This window comes from Eurytemora carolleeae, unplaced genomic scaffold (genome assembly GCF_000591075.1).
Source record: "Eurytemora carolleeae unplaced genomic scaffold, Eaff_2.0 scaffold52, whole genome shotgun sequence".
Taxonomy (NCBI): Eukaryota; Metazoa; Arthropoda; class Copepoda; order Calanoida; family Temoridae; genus Eurytemora; species Eurytemora carolleeae.
In genome coordinates this window covers 78797-98777 of record NW_019396055.1, presented here as the reverse complement: position 1 = coordinate 98777, position 19981 = coordinate 78797, and the positions used below count along the sequence as shown (strand labels likewise).

The following is a 19981-nucleotide window of genomic DNA, read 5'->3' as shown; positions in this document are numbered from 1 at the left end:
GGTCATTAGAGGTCGTAAGAGGTCATTAGAAGGTCAAACACTGGATTTGTTGCTGCTACTGGATTCCCTGGGTTCCCAGCTTTCGTTTGATATGCATTAAGCCATAGTTGAAATATTTTCTATTGGTGGAGGTCATTAGAGGTCATTAGAGGTCATTAGAGGTCATTAAAGTTCAATTTTATTTTATTATAGGAATTTCGAACCCTAATTAGGCGCGCACCCAAAAAATTGGAAGATTTGAACCAAAAATGAAGGCAGGGCCCCCCCCCCCTACATCAAATGTGCCAACTCCACCATCCCCTTTTACGAAAATCAAAAACTTTAGGAAACAATTTTTGAGCATCCATATACCTTCCCTTGGGTCATTTTAGGTCCTACACAAAATTTGGGCCCAATCAGTTCAGCTGTTTTCACGTCTATTGGACAAACAGACATATACTCCGTTTAAAAGGACCGTAGACATTATTTTAAATGACTATTCATTTAAAGAGTGGCATCTCTGATTTTCAACGGTACCGTTAAATGCATTGTCTGATCAGGAGTGCATAAGAAATCTTCTTTTTAAAAAATTGATTATTTGAAAATTGATTATTTGCTTGTGCATTCTTCTTTCAGAAACAAATGACGAAACTGTGAGAATTAAACACTTTTCAAGCTAGAAAAACGACAATATCTTCCACATTATTGATCAGATAAAGGTTTAAAGGGTACTGCGGTGAAGCATCGGGCATGCCATTCTATAATAGAGAGCAACTTGAAATACGAGCACAGTCCCTTTAATTAAATCTTATTCCTAGAAAGCTGGTGTAGAGATGAATATTGCTCAGGTTACAGGAGATGATCTGATGCCAGCTAGGTATAAAAACTTCCAGTATGTGTGGTTAATGAGACAAGTTGAGAGAAAAACATGTTTTTATTAAAAAAAAAGGATTTGCGAGCTTCAAAATCTAAGGAACTGCAGAGCTTATTTTTAAATATGTGAGAATCTAATATTTGGGAGAATCCTAGTTTATATCCGGGAGAATCCTAGGTTATATATGTGAGAATTCTAGTTCATTTCTGGGAGAATCCTAGTTTATACCTGCATGAATCATAGTTTATATCTGGGAGAATCCTAGTTTATATCAGGGAGAATTCTAGTTTATATCTGGGAGAATCCTAGTAAATATTTTGGAGAATCCTAGTTTATCCTAGTTTGTACCTGTGAGAATCCTAGTTTATACCTGTGAGAATCCTAGTTTATACCTGTGAGAATCCTAGTTTATATCTGGGAGAATCCTAGTTTATATCTGGGAGAATCCTAGTAAATATCTTGGAGAATCCTAGTTTATCCTAGTTTATACCTGTGAGAATCCTAGTTTACACCTGTGAGAATCCTAGGTTATACCTGTGAGAATCCTAGTTTATATCTGGTAGAATCCTAGTTTATATCTGGGAGAATCCTAGTAAATATCTTGGAGAATCCTAGTTTATACCTGTGAGAATCCTAGTATATATCTGGGAGAATCCTAGTTTATATCTGAGAGAATCCCAGTAAATATCTTGGAGAATCCTAGTATATATCTGGGAGAATCCTAGTTTATATCTGTGAGAATCCCAGTAAATATCTTGGAGAATCCTAGTATATATCTGGGAGAATCCTAGTTTATATCTGTGAGAATCCCAGTAAATATCTTGGAGAATCCTAGTATATATCTGGGGTTTGTATCTGGATGCTTGAGAGTGATTTCTCCCAAATCCATCTAAGTTTGAGGTTTGTGAAAACACATCTACCAAACTAGGAAATTAATCAGATACTAGAGAACAGAATATTCAACAACTTAATACTAAATTATAGAAGATAAGCCTTTCTCAAATGATTTAAATATTTAGGATTTAAATAAATTTCAACTTATTTTCTATTTATCCAGAGGTTTCGATTCAATGTTAGTTGAACTAGGGATGGCTATTAAAAAATTAATTGATTAAAGATTACCTTGACTAAAAATTACCTTGATTAAAGATTTCCTTGACTAAAGATTGCCTTAATTAAAGATTTTCTTGACTAAAGATTTCCTGGATTTCAGATTTCCTGGATTTAAGATTACCTTGACTCAAGATTTCCTGGATTTAAGATTTCCTGATTTAAGAATTCCTTGACTAAAGACTTCCTTGACTCAAGATGTCCTTTGATTAAAAATTTTCTTGACTTGACTCAAAGATTTCCTTGACTTAAGATTTGCTTAACCAAAGATTTCCTTGGCTAAAGATTTCCTTGACTAAAGATTTCCTTGACTTCAGACTTCTTTGACTAAAGATTTTCTTGACTCAAGATTTACTTGACTGAAGATTTTCTTGACTAAAGATTTCAATGCTATAGATTTTCTTGATGAAAAATTTTCTCGTTTAAATATTTCCTTGTTTAAAGGTTTTCTGGAGTGTTTTAATTGTTCAAGGTTACCTTAAAGATTTTCTTGACAAAAAAAATTCTTTGTTTAGGCAACAGTTGGAGAAGGAGGGAATAAAAGAGGTGTTTTCTGCCCAGGTAGGGGTCAGGAGTCGAGTTTAACATTAAATAGATATAATATTAAGATATTATCTTTACTGTTCTTCATGTAAAAACTTACTGCTTGATTAATGATTATCATCAGTTCCCTTTAATTTTTTTTCTGAATTAAAATGAGAGATGATGTTGTTTTTTTTACCAAAAAATTGTTTGAGTGGGATCACCTTTTAGATATTTTTCTTGATATTCATGAAAACGGTACCTTATTCTTATCAAGAATTATGGAAAAATTCTAATTTTTATATCTGGAAATTTAGTACCTGGACACCTTGAGTCTCTTGGCACTAAATTTTCTGCTATAAGATAAAGGATATCTACGTCATAAGGGTAAATACTCGACAGACCATCCCTTAAAATAACATCTTATTATTATTATTATTAAAGGACAACCCATCATTCAATGAAATAGGGGTCGGTGCTCCTAACCCCCGGAACAACATATCCACGGGGTTTACACCCTGGGGATAAGACTTAAACTAGGCCATCCGCCCAGGACAGCTCCAGTTTGGAGACTCTCCAGTTACTAGGCGATCCACCCAAGACAGCTCCATTTCTGGGACTCTCTAATTACCAGGCGATCTACCCAAGACAGTACCATTTCTGGAAACTCTACATACCAGGCAGTCCGCCCAAGACAGCTCCATTTTGGAAACTCTCTAAAAACCAGGCGGGTCCGCCCAAGACAGCTCCAATTTTGGAAACTCTCTAAAAACCAGGTGGTCCGCCTGAGACAGCTCCAATTTTTGGAAACTCTTTGAATATCTAATTATCTATTTCATCTCTGGTTACGGTCACAACTTTCCTCATCTTCCCATTACAGTTGGGTGTTTCTGGATTTGACAGCTGTCCAGATATAGTTTGCCTGTTTGGCTTGTATTCTGTCCTGCATAGGGACTAGTCCTGCGTCCATCCATGCCAGCACTCTTGACGACGAGCTGGGAACCTGGAGAATGAAACGACCAACCATATTCTGTACGCGCTCCAGCTCCTCAACTGTTTTCTTAGATATGACTAGTACCTCAGTACAGTACAAGATTGATTGGATGGCGCAGCACTCCCACAGCCTCTTGGCTATTAGAGCCTGTCAAGACTGGCACATGTCAGGTTCATGATAGACATGGTGCAACCGGTTGCGCGTTTCAGCATAACTGCCTCATATTGACCCACCCTGTTCCTGCCACGGATCTGCATGTTTACTCTTAGGTATTTTGCTAACATCACTTCAATTGTTTGATCGTCAACTGACCAAACAACGGGGTAAGCGGAGTTGGTCAGGATAAAAGTTTTCCAGACCGCCAACTTCATGTACATGTCTTTGCAGAACCAAGCCACAATCTCATGCAACCTGTCCATTACATGTATGGGGGACCCGGCTATCAGTACCAGGTCATCTGCGAAAAATATGGCTGTCAACACAACTTCGCCCATTCTGAAACCCAGTTTAGAATTACGCAGTGCCTCCCCCAACCCTTAGACATAGAGTGCGAAGAGCATTGGTGAGAGGGAGCATCCTTGCTTCACACCCTTTGTAAACCAGATTGGTGCAGACAAACGTGTTGGGAGTGTTAATTGGATATTGTCGTTACAATACATCAATTGTATCAATGACAACACTTTTCTTCCAAACCCTATCTGACTTAGTTTAACGTACAGGAGTTCTCTGCATATTGAGTCGTAAGCTTTCGCCAGATCACAAAAGGCGATTGAGATCGACCTGTGTTGTCATTTAGCTTCTCGAATGACTGCCAGGATTGCAAAGACGCAGTCTGGCGTGCTGCGGCCTGACCGAAATCCATACTGCACTGTTCCATAAAAACCCTCCTCTTCACAGAAAGGATCCATCCGTTTATGGAGGAGTTTCGTTAGTACACTAAGGAATAAGTTTGGAACTGTCAGTGGCCGCTTCTCACTCACCTCCAATGAAGGTTTCTTCTTGTCAATCAAGGTAATTTTACAGGTCAAGAGAACAGAAGGCACTTCACCAGACTCTAGGATTTTGTTTATCACTCCTGTAAATGTTTGGATCTGAGCATCTGAGCTTGGACACCGTCCACACCTGGCGCTCTGTCCGACTTATGTGAATTTATTAGATCTGTTATTTCCGCTATTATCGCTGGCTTACACACATCTGATTCGCACATTGTCTCCTCACGCTCCTTTGGAATCCATTCTTCGTAATTTGAAGCTTCGGCAACTCTTATTTGCCTTATAACCTGTTCTCCTCTGGATTCAAAGATTGGGGAGCGCATGCTGCAGAACTGCATTGCCAAGAGGTTTAGTGCAAAATTCTCAATCTTCCTTATATGTGTTAGCAGTTCTCCGTCAGCATCCTTAAGTGCTGTTAGTTTCCCTTTCTTTTTTTGAGTCCTCTCATAGAGTGACCAGAATTGTCTGTTATTGGTATCCAGCTGTGCTCTCATCCATGCTCTCTTGTCCAGCTTGATCAGACTTGATCTCCTTTTAATTTCTGTGACCATTTCCTGGTATCCTGATACAGCCTCACCCAGCTGTGATTGGTCATCTGCCATCCAGGCTTCTCCATAAAGTAATCTTGGGGTACGTTGGATAGATAGTCTGCGTTGTTTCCGGTCCGCCTCTTTCTTCATGGCATTAAGTTTCTTGATACTTCTTGGCACCCGTCTGACTCTACGTTTCTGCCAACTAGACTGCTGGTATGCCTCACAATTAGCTCTAATCAGAATTTTTGTAGGTTTTCCAACTTCTCCGCGGTTGAACATTTGGCCCAGTTCACCTTACCGAGCAACTCGTCCATCAAGTCTGTTGCGAGGAACTTGTCCCTATTCTTTGGTAGATGTACCAGACTGTGTGGCCTGGCATTTGGTACAGGGTCCGAACCTGACATGTTTATATCGCGGCGTAAGGCAACGTGGTCACTACCCGCGAGTAGCTCCACATCATCATCAATGCACATCCTCAATACCCCCGGCTGCACAGCCTTTGATACTAGTGCGTAGTCTAGAATTGTGCTGGAAGTGGGTGTGATTCGTGAGAACAGACCTTCACATAAGTCCCAGTCCCTATTCAGTATTACTAACCCATGTTCAGTAGCAAAATCTAATAGTAATCGTCCATTACTGTTTACTCCTGGCCTATTTCTGGGTATCCCCTCCGGAGTGTCTCCTATATGTGCGTTGAAGTCACCAATATCAACACATCCATATCCATCCTGCTCCAGACTGGAGATTTCATTTCCTATACACCTGTACAGCTCCCTATTCCAATCTTTATATGTCATGCCGCCGGCCACTTCTGCCGCCATATACACCAAACATATGGCTAAATGAAGGTTATGGATTATGATCCATGTCCTTTTGTTCTCCACCCAGGGTTCTGTATTCTCTGGAGACCAAGGTGAGTGGACAATCCTGTCTGAAACCAGAACCATTTTTCCTCCACCATTTTTATCCCCGTAATTGTGCTATCTGTAATACTGGGTCCAAGGGCTAAAAGCACTCAGGTCATTATTTGCACCGAAGCGAAAGTGGGTCTCATCCACAAATATTAGGTCTATTTGTTCTCCCTCCATCACTTCCGCAATTTGTTGTTGCTTTAGGACACACCATAACCAATAGCAGTTCCAATAGCATAACTTTAGCGGAGTTGTTGCCTCTGGCAATGCTGTTTTCTTTTTTAGCCTCCAAGCCTTTGGCCTGGAGGCACTATGTTGCCTCATGTTTTCCAGTACCGGCGGATTTCTAGCACTGCATCATTACATGCCTAGCATTCTTATCATAAGCTTGATACCTACACACTGTATTGTTCCACAGTTTTTTGAGTTCACCTATTCACTAGAAATACATCATTGTTTCATATTCTTTTAGGATCACTTATTCACTTAGGTTAAGATCTGAAAAAATCATAAGCATTATGATCTATTCTTATAGGTAATTGAACCTATGCTTAAAGAATACCACCCAGTTGAGTAGACGATTGAAAATGAATCAACAAGTGACCATAATGAACACTGAACAATCATCAAAACTGATGATCAGGAACCAATGAGAGATGAATGAATGAATAATTGCCGCTAGTGTATGAGGAAATGAATGATTGCATAAAACATATGATGAATAAGGAATAATAACTAATTAAAGATTGACAGGATAATCAGGAACCAATGAAGGATGAATGAATGAATAATAAATTAATGCTAGTGAATGAATAGAAGAAAACTCGGAAAAACCGAATATCCAAATAATGAATTGTTGAGTGATGGATGTATGAGTAATGAATGAATAGCCGAAAAAGAAAAGGATTGAATCTTCAGCTAGCACATGTACCCATGCCACAACAATTATCCTTGTCTAATTGATCCCTGTTTTGAGATACTTATCTATTTGATTTGTGTCTTTAAAACATTGTCTTAATACTTCAACTAGCATGTGTACCTATGACACAGCAATCATCATTATCTGATCCTTGTTTCTAACTAATTATCTATTTGATTCGTGTTTTAACACATCAATAATATTTGTCTAACTAGTCCTTGTTATGTGTTTTGAAACATATTTTATTGTATAATTTCCAATACATAGAAACCACATAAAATTTGGGTTATAAAATCATAATTATTCATAAAAATGCTTGAACGAATCCCATAATTATTCATAAAAATGCTTGAACGAATCCCATCCTTGTTAGCTGATCACTTTGCTCCTGAGTGCACTGTCAGTTAACTCATGTAGCCGCTCAGTGTGTCCCACTGCTCCGCATCGATCACATTTGTTGCTACTGTATATAAAACAGTCCATTTTAGAGTGTGCTGAGCTTGCACAAATAATACAGAAGTCTGTTTGTCTAGACGGCCCGGCTACCGGCTTGGGATCTCTACTTAATCCAACTGACAGACTTTGTGGCACAGATATGAATTCTTCAAATACTGGGTCACCTACACGCATACATTGTAGCATTTGTAGAATCTTGTCTATTGTCTTGTCCTGAGCGTCCACTTTCCTGTGGAGCGACTTGACTTTCCATGATTGCTGTCTGGTTAATTGATGCTTCCACACTTTCTGCTGTAACCCATAAGGGTTTGCTTAACACTATCCAGAGACTCAAATGTATCGTTTAACCTTGGTGACTAAGGTGTCTCATCATCTGACTCAATGTTACTGGTTTTCCGTCCTACCGGTTGTTGAGCTCTTAGATCAGCCCTCAAGGCTGCCAGTTGTCATTTGTGTGTTCTTGACAGAGCCGCTTCAACAATTTAGGTCCATGTCAGCCAAGTCTTTAAGTACCTTGACAACCTGTACCGGCTCCTTTGGGCAGTCTACCTTAGCAAGGATATCGGACAGCTGGTCTTGTTTATGCCTTATCTTGTGAAAGGCGTCCTTGTATAGTGCCGATACGGCTATGCTGATCACTTCACATACTCTTTCATGGATTTTGCACACCCAGGTTTGTTGTACATATAGTTAAAATATTTCGGGATTTTGTTACTTTTAATTATTATCAGGTATGCCATATTGCCTTTCCTAAATACTCTTCTCAACCTGTATTACCTTATCTAAGCAGCTTTAAGTCACACAAATTTTTCACCAATTCTAAAAACTTTAATCAGCTGATATCCTGCAGTGTACACTTAAATGCAAGGTTTCGTGATTTTTATTTTTGTCATTCAATGTCGTCTTCCACCTTTATACACATTTATAAACCTTAATTGTTGTACGTCTGAACTGAAACCATTGAACTTTACTATTGAAACTTTATTGTATTAAGACGGTTAAATATTTATACTCCCTTGATCTCTGGCATGATTTCTGTTTTTGGTAACCCATGACGTACTCTTAGGACACTCTGTTCAGTGTTAGGCTTTTCTTATAGCATACTCTAAAACGTACTATGAAAACCTTCACTAGCCTGTATGGATTAATTGTAAAGCTGTTATTAAAAACATTCTCCACAGCCCATATTTTTTAAAAACTAGGGATTAAGTTTTTAAGTGTTGCCGAGTATGAGCTGATCATCAAAAGTAATTATATATTATTTATAACCTCTTAACCCTTAAATGGTTTATCAAACGAGCAAGGACTGGTCATTATGAATAGCTATGTATAATCTAAAACCTCTTAGACATTATGTTAGCTTTGCAAGTTCCCTCTATATTTGGTTTCAAAGAGATTATGGGCTGATTTTGTCTATAACCTTTTAACCATTATGCAAAATCTATAATCTTCAGATTTATTTTGTTTATTTTGTTTATTAAACGAGCAAGGACTGATCATTATGAATAGTCTAAAATCTCTTAGTCATTATGTAAACTTTGCAGGTTTCATCTATATTTGGTTTCAAAGAGATAACAGCAACGGACTGATCATTATATTTTTATCTATAACCTTTTAACCCTTATGCAAAATCCATAATCTTTGGATTTATTTAGTTTCTTAAACGAGCAAGGACTGATCATTATTAATAGCTATGTATACTCTAAAACCTTTTAGACAGTATGTAAACTTCGCAAGTTCCATTTATATTTGGTTTCAAAGAGATAACAGACTTCTTATTATATCTTGTCTATAACCTTTTAACACTTATGCAAAATCCATAATCTTAGGATTTATTTGGTTTCTCAAACGAGCAAGGACTGATCATTATGAATAACTATGTTTAATCTAAAACCTCTTAGACATTAGGTAAACCTTGCAAGTTCCTTCTATATTTTGTTATAAAAGAGATAACGGACTATAATTTTTTGTCTATAACCTTTGAACCCTTATGCAAAATCCATAATCTTTGGACTTATTTGGTTTCATAAAAGATTACACTGAACATTATAAAATAAGCATCTATAACTGCTTTATTAGAGTGCATCATAAAAAAACAGGTCCGTCTATATTTGACCCCGAAAAGATAATGAACTGATCATTATATATTGTCTATAGCCTTTAAATAATTATTTACATTTCACAATCTTCGGATTTATTTGATTCCATAAAAAAAATACATTGATCATCATAAAATAAGCATATATAACTGCTTTATTACCGTGCATCATAAAAAGAACAAATCGAATATTATAAAATACAACTGGTAAATATTATTATGGCCGAGCCACACATAAAAGTTATCAATTATCAATATATCATAAGGATTAATGAACATAAGAGCTGGGTTTAATACTTCTTCCCTTGACTATTTCTTCCGTATCCAAGGGTCCTCCCCCTTCCATGTCTTCCTAGGTACCCTCCTCTCTGCTGCTCTCCGACCATCCCTTGTTGTTGGTCTGCGGCCATGAAATGGCCAAAGGCTTCTGGCTCATGGAATGTGAGGATCTTTAGCCTCTCCTGCTTTGTGATCACATCATGCAGCCGCGCTGCATGTCCCTTTATACCACAGTAATTAAAGGTTTTATCAAAACCACGTGTATCTTGTTTATGGCTAAACAAACCACATTTCAGGCATCTTTGCTTGTCATTGCATTCAGCTAGTTTATGGGTATCTACCTCGAAATAAGAGCACATGAATCTCGGCTCCTGCACTTCCTCTCGCTCTTCTCTTGGGGTTACCTGATTAGCAATCTTTTGGAGTAGCTTCAGGGTTTCATCCACAGCATTACATTCACTTGCACGTTTGTCAAGTCTGGTATGTATCTTGGTGACATTCTCAAGAACTTCTGTACATATTTTCAGTACCTGTTTGACTTTGCTGTCTGATGTTTTAGCCGTATCCAGGATTGAATTGAGACTCCCATCAGTGTTATTGCTTGCTCCCAATGTTGTTCCAGGTTTTTCCTCAGGAGCATTGGTTGCTGGCTGTCTAACCATTAGATTCTTGATCAGATCATCTTTCAATTTTTACCCAAAGGCCTTCTCCTTGAATAATCCCTTCTCATGCATTCTTTGCATTACGTTCTGAACTTTCCTGGTCTTAGACTCTGGATCGAATTTTATCTCCTTCCTGACCAGCTCGGATAATAGATTTTCACGCTCTCCAGATTCCTCTGGTATCCCGACAAACCAAATTTCGTTTCTAGAACGTTACAAAAACGTTATGTAGGGTAGCGTTACGTTATGGCTTCGTTTTCCTGATATGTAAATGCTACGTAAAACGAACCACTTTTTACGTTACTGAAACGTTTTCCAGTATCGTTTCCCAGAAACGTTTTAAGATCGTAAAANAAATCCATTACGTAACTTTACGATTCAGAAACGAAGTTTAAAAACTTTTTAAAAAGATTAAAATTTACACATTTTGACGCATGAATTAATTAACACATAGGAATTACATAAGAAATTTATAGTTGACAAATACAATTGTTCATTAGCATACAATTTGGATTGGTATCCAGAAACGTTTCAAATACGGTTCTAAAACGTTATGTAATGTTACGTTTCATGTAACGATACAGAAACGATACAGAAACGAAGCAGAAAACGAAATTTCGTAAGATACGTAAGATGGTTTCTCGGGATTATCTCCACTGTCATGGCGAGTTTTGAGGCCTTTTCATTAGGGTATATCCTGTGCTTGTTGCAAAAAGAGAAAAAGGGAAAAAGAAAGCTTGATAATCTTACTAATCAGATAGAACTAACATGGAGTATATAACAAAATTTATTGCAATTAATTGTTTAAGAAAAGAAAGATTTTTAAGGGAAATGAATTATCCTAAAAATTTAGGAAAATTAACTTTACGAGTTTAAAAATTGTTACTGAACTTTAATATTGTAAGTAAGGATTTATTCTTAACCATATGCCCATGCCTTGATCATTTCTTTTAACAAAGATAACTGCAGCATCCGTTGCCACTATTTTGTAGCATGATTTGATTGTCTCCCCCTCTCTGACAATTATGACATAATCCGTCATTTTGATCCAACCCGTACAAGAGATATTAAAAGACTGATGGCTTACATTTATGTGCGGTCCTGATCTCAGCTGCTTTGTTGATGTGTCATCCCTCGTTGTACTTCCTGTACCATTTTTGAAGACGACCCTTGTTGTACTTCCTGTGTTACCTTTTAAAAGACGATCCTTGATGCAGGGCAGGTCATTTTGCATTCTCCATGACATAGTGTTTATTTCTCAGTTTTACATTATTATTTTTCCAGATTGTACTTTTAAAACATTAAAATTGTACTATGGCTAAGCCCAATAATATCAGATACTCTCTATTCTATTCATCAATTCTGTACTATGGCTTTTCTTCTCTTATAGACAGTACATTCAAACACTCACATGTGTCTTATACATAAGACCAGTAATTTAATCAATTCCATTCTTTTGTATTATGTCTTTTCTTCTCTTATAGACAGTACATTTAAACATTTACCTCTGTTTCATACATAAGACCAATGAATTCAATTAATTCCATTCTTTTGTATTATGGCTTTTCTTCTCTTATATACAGAATATTTAAACTTTTACATCTGTTTCATACATAAGACCAATAAATTCAATTAATTACATTCTTTTGTATTATGGCTTTTCCTCTCTTATAGACAGTACATTTAAACATTTACCTCTGTTTCATACATAAGACCAATAAATTCAATTAATTCCATTCTTTTGTATTATGGCTTTTCTTCTCTTATATACAGTATATTTAAACATTTACCTCTGTTTCATACATAAGACCAATAAATTCAATTAATTACATTCTTTTGTATTATGGCTTTTCTTCTCTTATAGACAGCACATTTAAACATTTACTGCTGCCTCATACATAAGACCAATAAATTCAATTAATTCCATTCTTTTGTATTATGGCTTTCCCTCTTTTGTTGTTAGAATTTCTACTTTGGTCCTGAACATATTTGTGGGCCTTGCCCGAATCATAATGAATAACTCAATATGTATTCTCTTTTCATTTTATTTAAGATCATTCGAAATGATTTCCAACACACAATTATAATGAGCTGATTCAAACTGGGATTCTCTGTGTTTTGGTGATTATTTATCTGATCTCGTGACTCAGTTATCCTTCAACTCCACTTTGAACCCTTACAATTATAACATATTATTGTGCAAGTTAGTATTATAATTAAATAATTCACTGGGAAAGACATACCAAATTTGTTTTAAAGAACAATAGGCCAAGATGAATTAAAAATTTTTTAAAGAAAAATAAAATAAAAATGACCTTAAGGGTTTCAGTGGCATAGAAAGAATAGGTCTTATAGGATACATTTGCTGTTGAAGTATAAATATTGCAACCGTCGACTCAATTAAATAAGATAAATAATTTAGATGAATAAAAAGTTATTTGTCCATTGTTGGGAATCTTGTCCTCTGTTGAGGAACCACAATCTCGTACAGGACTGTCCCCGCTTGTTGCATCCTTAGGTCCGACACCTGAGAATGCTGTACACAGTCATCTCTGACGTTTCTCGTCTGTGTGGGTAACCCAATTATAAAGACACAAACCATCTGAGGTCAGAAAATGAGATTATAATCCCTGACCTAATATTGAATAAAACCTAAATATCTTTGTTAAGGGTATTCTTGAAATGGTTGGATATCTATCTATAGTTTCTGATTTTATAATTCTTCTTTTCAATTACCTTTAAGCTGGTGCTTGATGTTTATGTATGTTTTCTCAAAGTTGTTTTAATCGACATTCTTATTCAAATGTTGATTTCATTTTATTTATTTTTTTAACACCGAACTTTTTTTAAATTAAAATTTGTCAAAAGTCAAGTAATTAGTTGAAACTTGAGGCCCTTGAGATTAATGAAGTATGGGCTTTGAAAATATATCTTGATCAATACTTTAATTCCATTTCCCAGCTTCTCAAAAAGTCATGGAATAACTATCGTAGTAATATCTTTTAAAATACACTAAATATATCTTAGAGTTTCCCGATGAATGTAAACTCCATGAACGCCTACTATGGAGCTGGTCCTGTCGTGAAGGCTCTAGAGCTTGGAGCGGATATTGTTATTACAGGTAATGCTGGTACAAATTACTTGTTTTACAGTATATAAAGTAAATATTATGGGTTATACATTATCCTAGAGTACATGTTACTCAGTAAATAGTAAATAGTACCGGTTATACACTACAGTACATAGAGTCTTATATGACATGTAATGTTGTGCATAGAGTACATGTCACAGGTTATAGTACATAGAGTATACATGTAATAAATAAATGCCTTACTCCAATATTTTTTCAAGTGTGTATTTATCCACACACAACTATATCAAACTCTATACCCTCTACTGAGAACTAATTCTTCTGACTGTAGTAAAACAGAGTTCATATCCAACTAACTATATTTTGTGTTTAATGATACAGGTAAAACTGAAACTGACCAATACGTCTGTTCAGAGATTATAGAGCATGGTTATATATACAAGACATGTGAATTAGGGTTATTACTTTATTTATTACAAACATTACAAGTTAAACAGTACATCTAGTACATTTTACAGATTCTCGCCCTAAGAGTACATAAGGTTGTACTTAAAGTTCATATAATAGATTATTAGTTCATCATTACGACATTTCACATGTTATATTTAAAATAAAATCAAATATTTATTAAATGAATATTTCATACAGTTCTGACACTATAAATCCTCATGAGTACATAGATATTTTATCTTACAGGCACCCTCAACTAAGCGTTCGGTGTGTACTGCAGTGATTTGCAGTACTCTGACTTAAGAAATTTGGGGGTTTAGTGGAGAGTGTAGGATATACAATACAGTACAAAAAACTGACCCAGTAAAAAAAAATTTGAAAGTTTTTCCTGTTTAACCTAAATTTCAAATGCGCAAATTAACATTTTTAGGACGGTGCACTGATAGTGCGCTGGCGTTAGCTCCCCTTATGCATGAGTTTGGGTGGAAATCTACAGATCTCGACAAGGCAAATATAATCATATATTACTTTAGATGATTTTTGTCTGATTTTTCATGAAATTGATTTCTTAAAACTTTGTTTTTATTATCATTTGAATCAGTTGGCTGCTGGTAGTCTGGCTGGTCACCTTATAGGTAGCTTTGGACACATAGAAACAGATAAAACAATCAAATAATGACTAAATTTAACAAAAACCCAACAAACACAAACACAAACACAAACACAAACACAAACACAAACACAAACACAAACACAAACACAAACACAAACACAAACACAAACACAAACACAAACACAANAAACATAAACATAAACATAAACATAAACATAAACATAAACATAAACATAAACATAAACATAAACATAAACATAAACATAAACATAAACATAAACATAAACATAAACATAAACATAAACATAAACATAAACATAAACATAAACATAAACATAAACATAAACATAAACATAAACATAAACATAAACATAAACATAAACATAAACATAAACATAAACATAAACATAAACACAAACACAAACACAAACACAAACACAAACACAAACACAAACACAAACACAAACACAAACACAAACACAAACACAAACACAAACATAAGCATAAACATAAACATAAACATAAACATAAACATAAACATAAACATAAACATAAACATAAACATAAACATAAACAGCAACACCAACACCAACACCAACACCAACACCAACACCAACACAAACACAAACATACCAGTACCAATAATGTATACCAATAATATGCCTAAAATAAACATAAACACGAACACCAACACAAACATTTATAAATATGAACAAATGTTAAGAGTGTGGAACCCAGGTGACAGGTGGGAACCATACAGATTGGGAGAAGGTTCCAGGGTTTGAGAACCTAGGGTTCCCTGTAGCTGAAGTAAAGGAGGACGGAGAGATCCTGATAACTAAGGTGATTTTTAGATTTTAGTGATAGTAAACAGTCCAGTGGCTTTTAGATTTAAAATTTTTTGTGTTTTGTTTAACGTAGAGGTTCAAGAACTCAGAAATACTCCCCTTGGGTTCTAATAGTATTGAAGAATAATATGTAGAGATTAAAAACATTATGTCCTATTGTATTATTGTAGAGTTTGTAGGTTGAGGAAACAGATTAATTACAGAGTAAAGCCCACGGAAAACAAGTAAAGGATCATTAGACTTCTTAATGTTAGAAAGAAAGAAAGACAGGAAGATGAAAAGAAGATCTAACTAAAAGATCGAGCAAAGATAGAACCGAGTTCGAACAAAGTTCGAACAGTATCGATTTTTGATCAAGTAGATGTAAAATATGAAATTCAAAACATTTATGTTGGGTTTAGCAAAATCAAAAATATTTTCTTTCATGTCTCTTGAATCCTTTCTGCCAGGCTACTAGTCCTAATATTTGTGCACTAGGTTGGATTTTAATCATTTCTATATTAAAGTTTCTCTGAGCTGTCATACTTGATTTGTGGTTTTCATTTTATTTTGCTCAAATCTTTCCTTCAAACAATTCTATAGAACCAGAAATCTGGCAGAGCGAGAGAATTTAGAAACCTTGAAAATCAGAAAGTTTTTTATCAGATTATCTGATGATATTTGATATTTCACTTAGATGAAAACTTTTTAACGAATTAAGACAAATTTTCTTCAGCTCTTGAATTTGAATATGCTAGTTTTGGTTCCAAACTAAAAGCCCGTTGGCAGAATAATAATAATAAGTGTGGGGGGAATATATTCTCTATGTTTAGTCCCCTGGTACTGGTGGACTATTAACCCTAGGAAGTGTGGGGGAATATATGCTCTATGTTTAGTCCCCTGGTACTGGTGGACAATTAACCCTAGGAAGTGTGGGCGAATTATACTCTATGTTTAGTCCCCTGGTACTGGTGGACTATTAACCCTAGGAAGTGTGGGGGAATATATTCTCTATGTTTAGTCCCCTGGTACTGGTGGACTATTAACCCTAGGAAGTGTGGGGGAATATATACTCTATGTTTAGTCCCCTGGTACTGGTGGACTATTAACCCTAGGAAGTGTGGGTGAACAAATGCTGTATGAGATTGGAGATACACAATCCTACATTCTACCTGACGTCGTAGCAGATTTTTCAAATGTCCAGGTTTCTATTTAGTTTTTACTTCAATAAATTTTATTGCTGAATTAGTTAACTTTTCTCATTTTGTTTAATACTTTCTACCCAAAAATTTAAAAAATATTTTTTAGAAAATATACATTCCTGAATTGGAACTTGTTCATTTGACAATTTAAAGTCATAAATTTATTCTGTAAATCGTCTTCCTATTCCAGAGTTTTCTATTCCTGACCGTGTATCTGTAGATGGAGGAGGTTGATGAGGGTGTGAGGGTATGGGGTGCCCAGGGTAGATCTCCTACTCCTTACTACAAAATATCTGCAACCTATCTAGATGGATTCAAGGTTCCCTTCATAAATCAAATCTTTTCCATTTTATACAGATCATGTTGTTTTGTCCTTGGTTTCTGCAAAATGGATAATTACATTTTCTTTGTTTTTGCACAATCTTCTCTATCTATCTATCCATCCTGAAAACTGTTAAACAAAATATCAAATATAAACAAAGGGTACAAGTATATTATATTAAGATAAAATAGAAATGAAAATATGATACAGTGGTAAGCGATTATATCAATACAATGAAGACGAATTTTTTACTTAAGTTTTGATTGTCAACAAGCTTTTTTCGAATCAAAAGTTTACAAGAAATCAAAGAGAAGCTTTTTAAATTGATAGCTTCTCTTGACTTTTATGTTAATATGTATCCATGGTGTTTAACAGATTCATATAAATCAAATTGAAAGCCGTCTTCATTGTATTGGTATAATCGCCTACCACTGTAGCATATTATGTAATAATCATACTTTACAGGTAACTTAGGGGAATTTTTATTTAACAATTGAAAAAGCGAAAACTTTTTCAAATAAAAGATAAACTTAAGATAAGTATCGACTTCATCCTTGTTGGGGGGTAACAAAGGTTGTTGTATGTGTGTGTTTTGTATATAATATATTGTATTCCCTATTTTATTTTAAAACTTTTGTTTAAAATGGATAACCAGAAATTTGGAAAATGTTGGTTCATTTGGTATAGCCGTTCTCACGTATATAAGTTACACACTATGAGACAGACAAGCCATCTGTATATGTATATATAGATAAATACACAATGCATATCGTAGCTGTATACTTTTAGGCCACCTGTGTTGTGAATTTTACCGGTAGAAAGAGTGCGGATAAGTGCCATTTAATGGCGGAGTCAATCTTCAAAAGGAGCAGAAGCATATTTAAAAGACTGAATATTCCTGATTTTGAAAAGGTATATTTCAATTATGATTTGTAACCTATTGAAAGTTGTTGCTAATTGATTATTGGCCAGCAATAGCATAGACCAACAAAAATAAAAGACTAATTTTTCCAAGCTGATCTTTATTTTAAATTATCTTAAATTTAAAGTACTAGCCTTAGAGGGCACTTCGCGCCCATCTTCTAAATTAATTGTGAACATGTTCTCTTTGCGTACATCGTAAAACAAAATAAAAATAATTCGCGGATTTTCACAAAAAATTTCGTGGATTTTCAAAATTTTCAAAAACTTTATGAAGATCGAATTTTGATGGAGACAAATATTTGAAATTTTGATCATTCATAAACCTTCCCTGTGGTCACGTGATGTCCCACAAAAAATTTGGGCCCGATCGGTTCAGCCGTTTTTTGGATACAAACAGACAGAAAGACAGACAAACAGACAGACAAGCCAAATTTATATATAGATGGAAGTAATACTCTGATTTGGAAGTCTGATAGTGCAAATAATTATTCAAGCAAAGCCCAATTAAAGTCGCAATAGGAGAAATCTAACTTCGTGAATGCTTTCCTCCCAGAGCCAATTTTTTTTTTTTTTGAGGGGGAGGTTCTTACTGGAGGTATAAATCTGCTAATTTGTTGAAATACCTGACCTGACGATTTTAATCTCATGTACCACACGGATCCTTGAGAATATTTTTATTACTATCAGGTCCATGTTCAAGTTCTTGGTGCTGAGGAAAGTTTTGGAGAGTCCGGGATAAGTTCAGATAAATATCCCAGAGAGGTGTGTGTCTTTTGTGAGTATAGAATATTGTTGATTTGCTTAATCTCTACTCTACTACTGTAATTTATGATTTAAACTTTTTAATTTCAATTTCTATAAACATTAATCAAATTTAGGGAGTATTATGGATGGCTGTAAAACACCAGGACAAGAAAGCGTTACAGATCTGGTCCAAGGAGATTGCAGCTTGTGGGACAGGAGGAACTCCAGGTATAAACTCAATCTTGGTTTTGGTTTGGTTTGGTTTGGTTTGGTTTACAGATCTGGTCCAAGGAGATTGCAGCTTGTGGGACAGAGGGAACTCCAGGTATGAACTCAATCTTGGTTTGGTTTGGTTTGGTTTGGTTTACAGATCTGGTCAAAGGAGATTGCAGCTTGTGGGACAGGAGGAACTCCAGGTATAAACTTAATCTTGGTTTGGTTTGGTTTGGTTTGGTTTACAGATCTGGTCCAAGGAGATTGCAGCTTGTGGGACAGGAGGAACTCCAGGTATAAACTCAATCTTGGTTTGGTTTGGTTTGGTTTACAGATCTGGTCCAAGGAGATTGTAGCTTGTGGAACAGGAGGAACTCCAGGTATAAACTTAATCTCTGTTTGGTTTGGTTTGGTCAGGTTTAGTTTAGTTTAGGTTAGTTTAGTTTAGTTTAGTTTAGTTTAGTTTAGTTTAGTTTAGTTTAGTTTAGTTTAGTTTAGTTTAGTTTAGTTTAGTTTAGTTTAGTTTAGTTTAGTTTAGTTTAGTTTAGTTTAGTTTAGTTTAGTTTAGTTTAGTTTAGCTTAGTTTAGTTTGGTCCAAGGATAACTCCATTTTTATTTGATATGGTTTGGTTTGTAATTGCCTTTTTTTAAAGCATTTTTCTTTTGAAACTATTCATACAATCTTAACAATTAAAGAGACTTTAGCATAATTTCAAGTGACCCTCCATGCAAAGATTGCAATGCCCGATTTACAACGGTACTTTTAAAAGCATTGCCTGATCAAGTATGAATTATATATTACTGTTGACTTGTAAAGAATTAGTTATTCTCTAAAAAAGGGAATTAAACACTTTGCCAGTTAAAAAATGATTATATCTTTAACATTATTGATCAAACAAAGGTCTAAATAGTAATTTTATGAATTGGTTTTTTTTAAATAAAAATTATAACAACAGTCGACAGTCCCTTTAAGATGTTTTGTAAATGATTTTAAATATGTGAAGGTTTGTTATATTTCAAGTTTTTATATTAAATTTTAATAAAAGGAATAACTGTTGTTGTTGGCGGAAGACCTAAACCAGTTCCTTGTCTCAAGCTGTACTCCTTTCTTTATCCTAAATCCAAGATGGACGCCAAAATCGAAATGAATGAACAGGTGATCATGAAAATGATTATTCATCTAAGGGGTATTTGATGAAACATGACAGTTTAAAGACAAACTTGTATTGATCGTCAAACGATTTCTCACAGGTACAACCCCCCCCC

General features: G+C 35.2%; 1 protein-coding gene across 2 annotated transcripts in view; it reads left to right on the top strand.

The window, feature by feature from the left end:
• LOC111706988 (uncharacterized) overlaps positions 1–19981 on the top strand; it is a 31076-nt gene that overhangs the window by 8960 nt on the left and 2135 nt on the right. For both annotated transcript variants that reach the window (XM_023479965.1, XM_023479957.1), the window contains exons 8-19: positions 798–856; positions 2479–2524; positions 13357–13450; positions 14301–14377; positions 14472–14505; positions 15208–15326; positions 16395–16514; positions 16733–16831; positions 17624–17746; positions 18446–18520; positions 18637–18730; positions 19762–19871. In XM_023479965.1, coding sequence (XP_023335733.1) covers positions 798–856; positions 2479–2524; positions 13357–13450; positions 14301–14377; positions 14472–14505; positions 15208–15326; positions 16395–16514; positions 16733–16831; positions 17624–17746; positions 18446–18520; positions 18637–18730; positions 19762–19871 — 1050 coding nt within the window. The remainder of the gene's footprint in view (positions 1–797; positions 857–2478; positions 2525–13356; positions 13451–14300; positions 14378–14471; positions 14506–15207; positions 15327–16394; positions 16515–16732; positions 16832–17623; positions 17747–18445; positions 18521–18636; positions 18731–19761; positions 19872–19981) is intronic.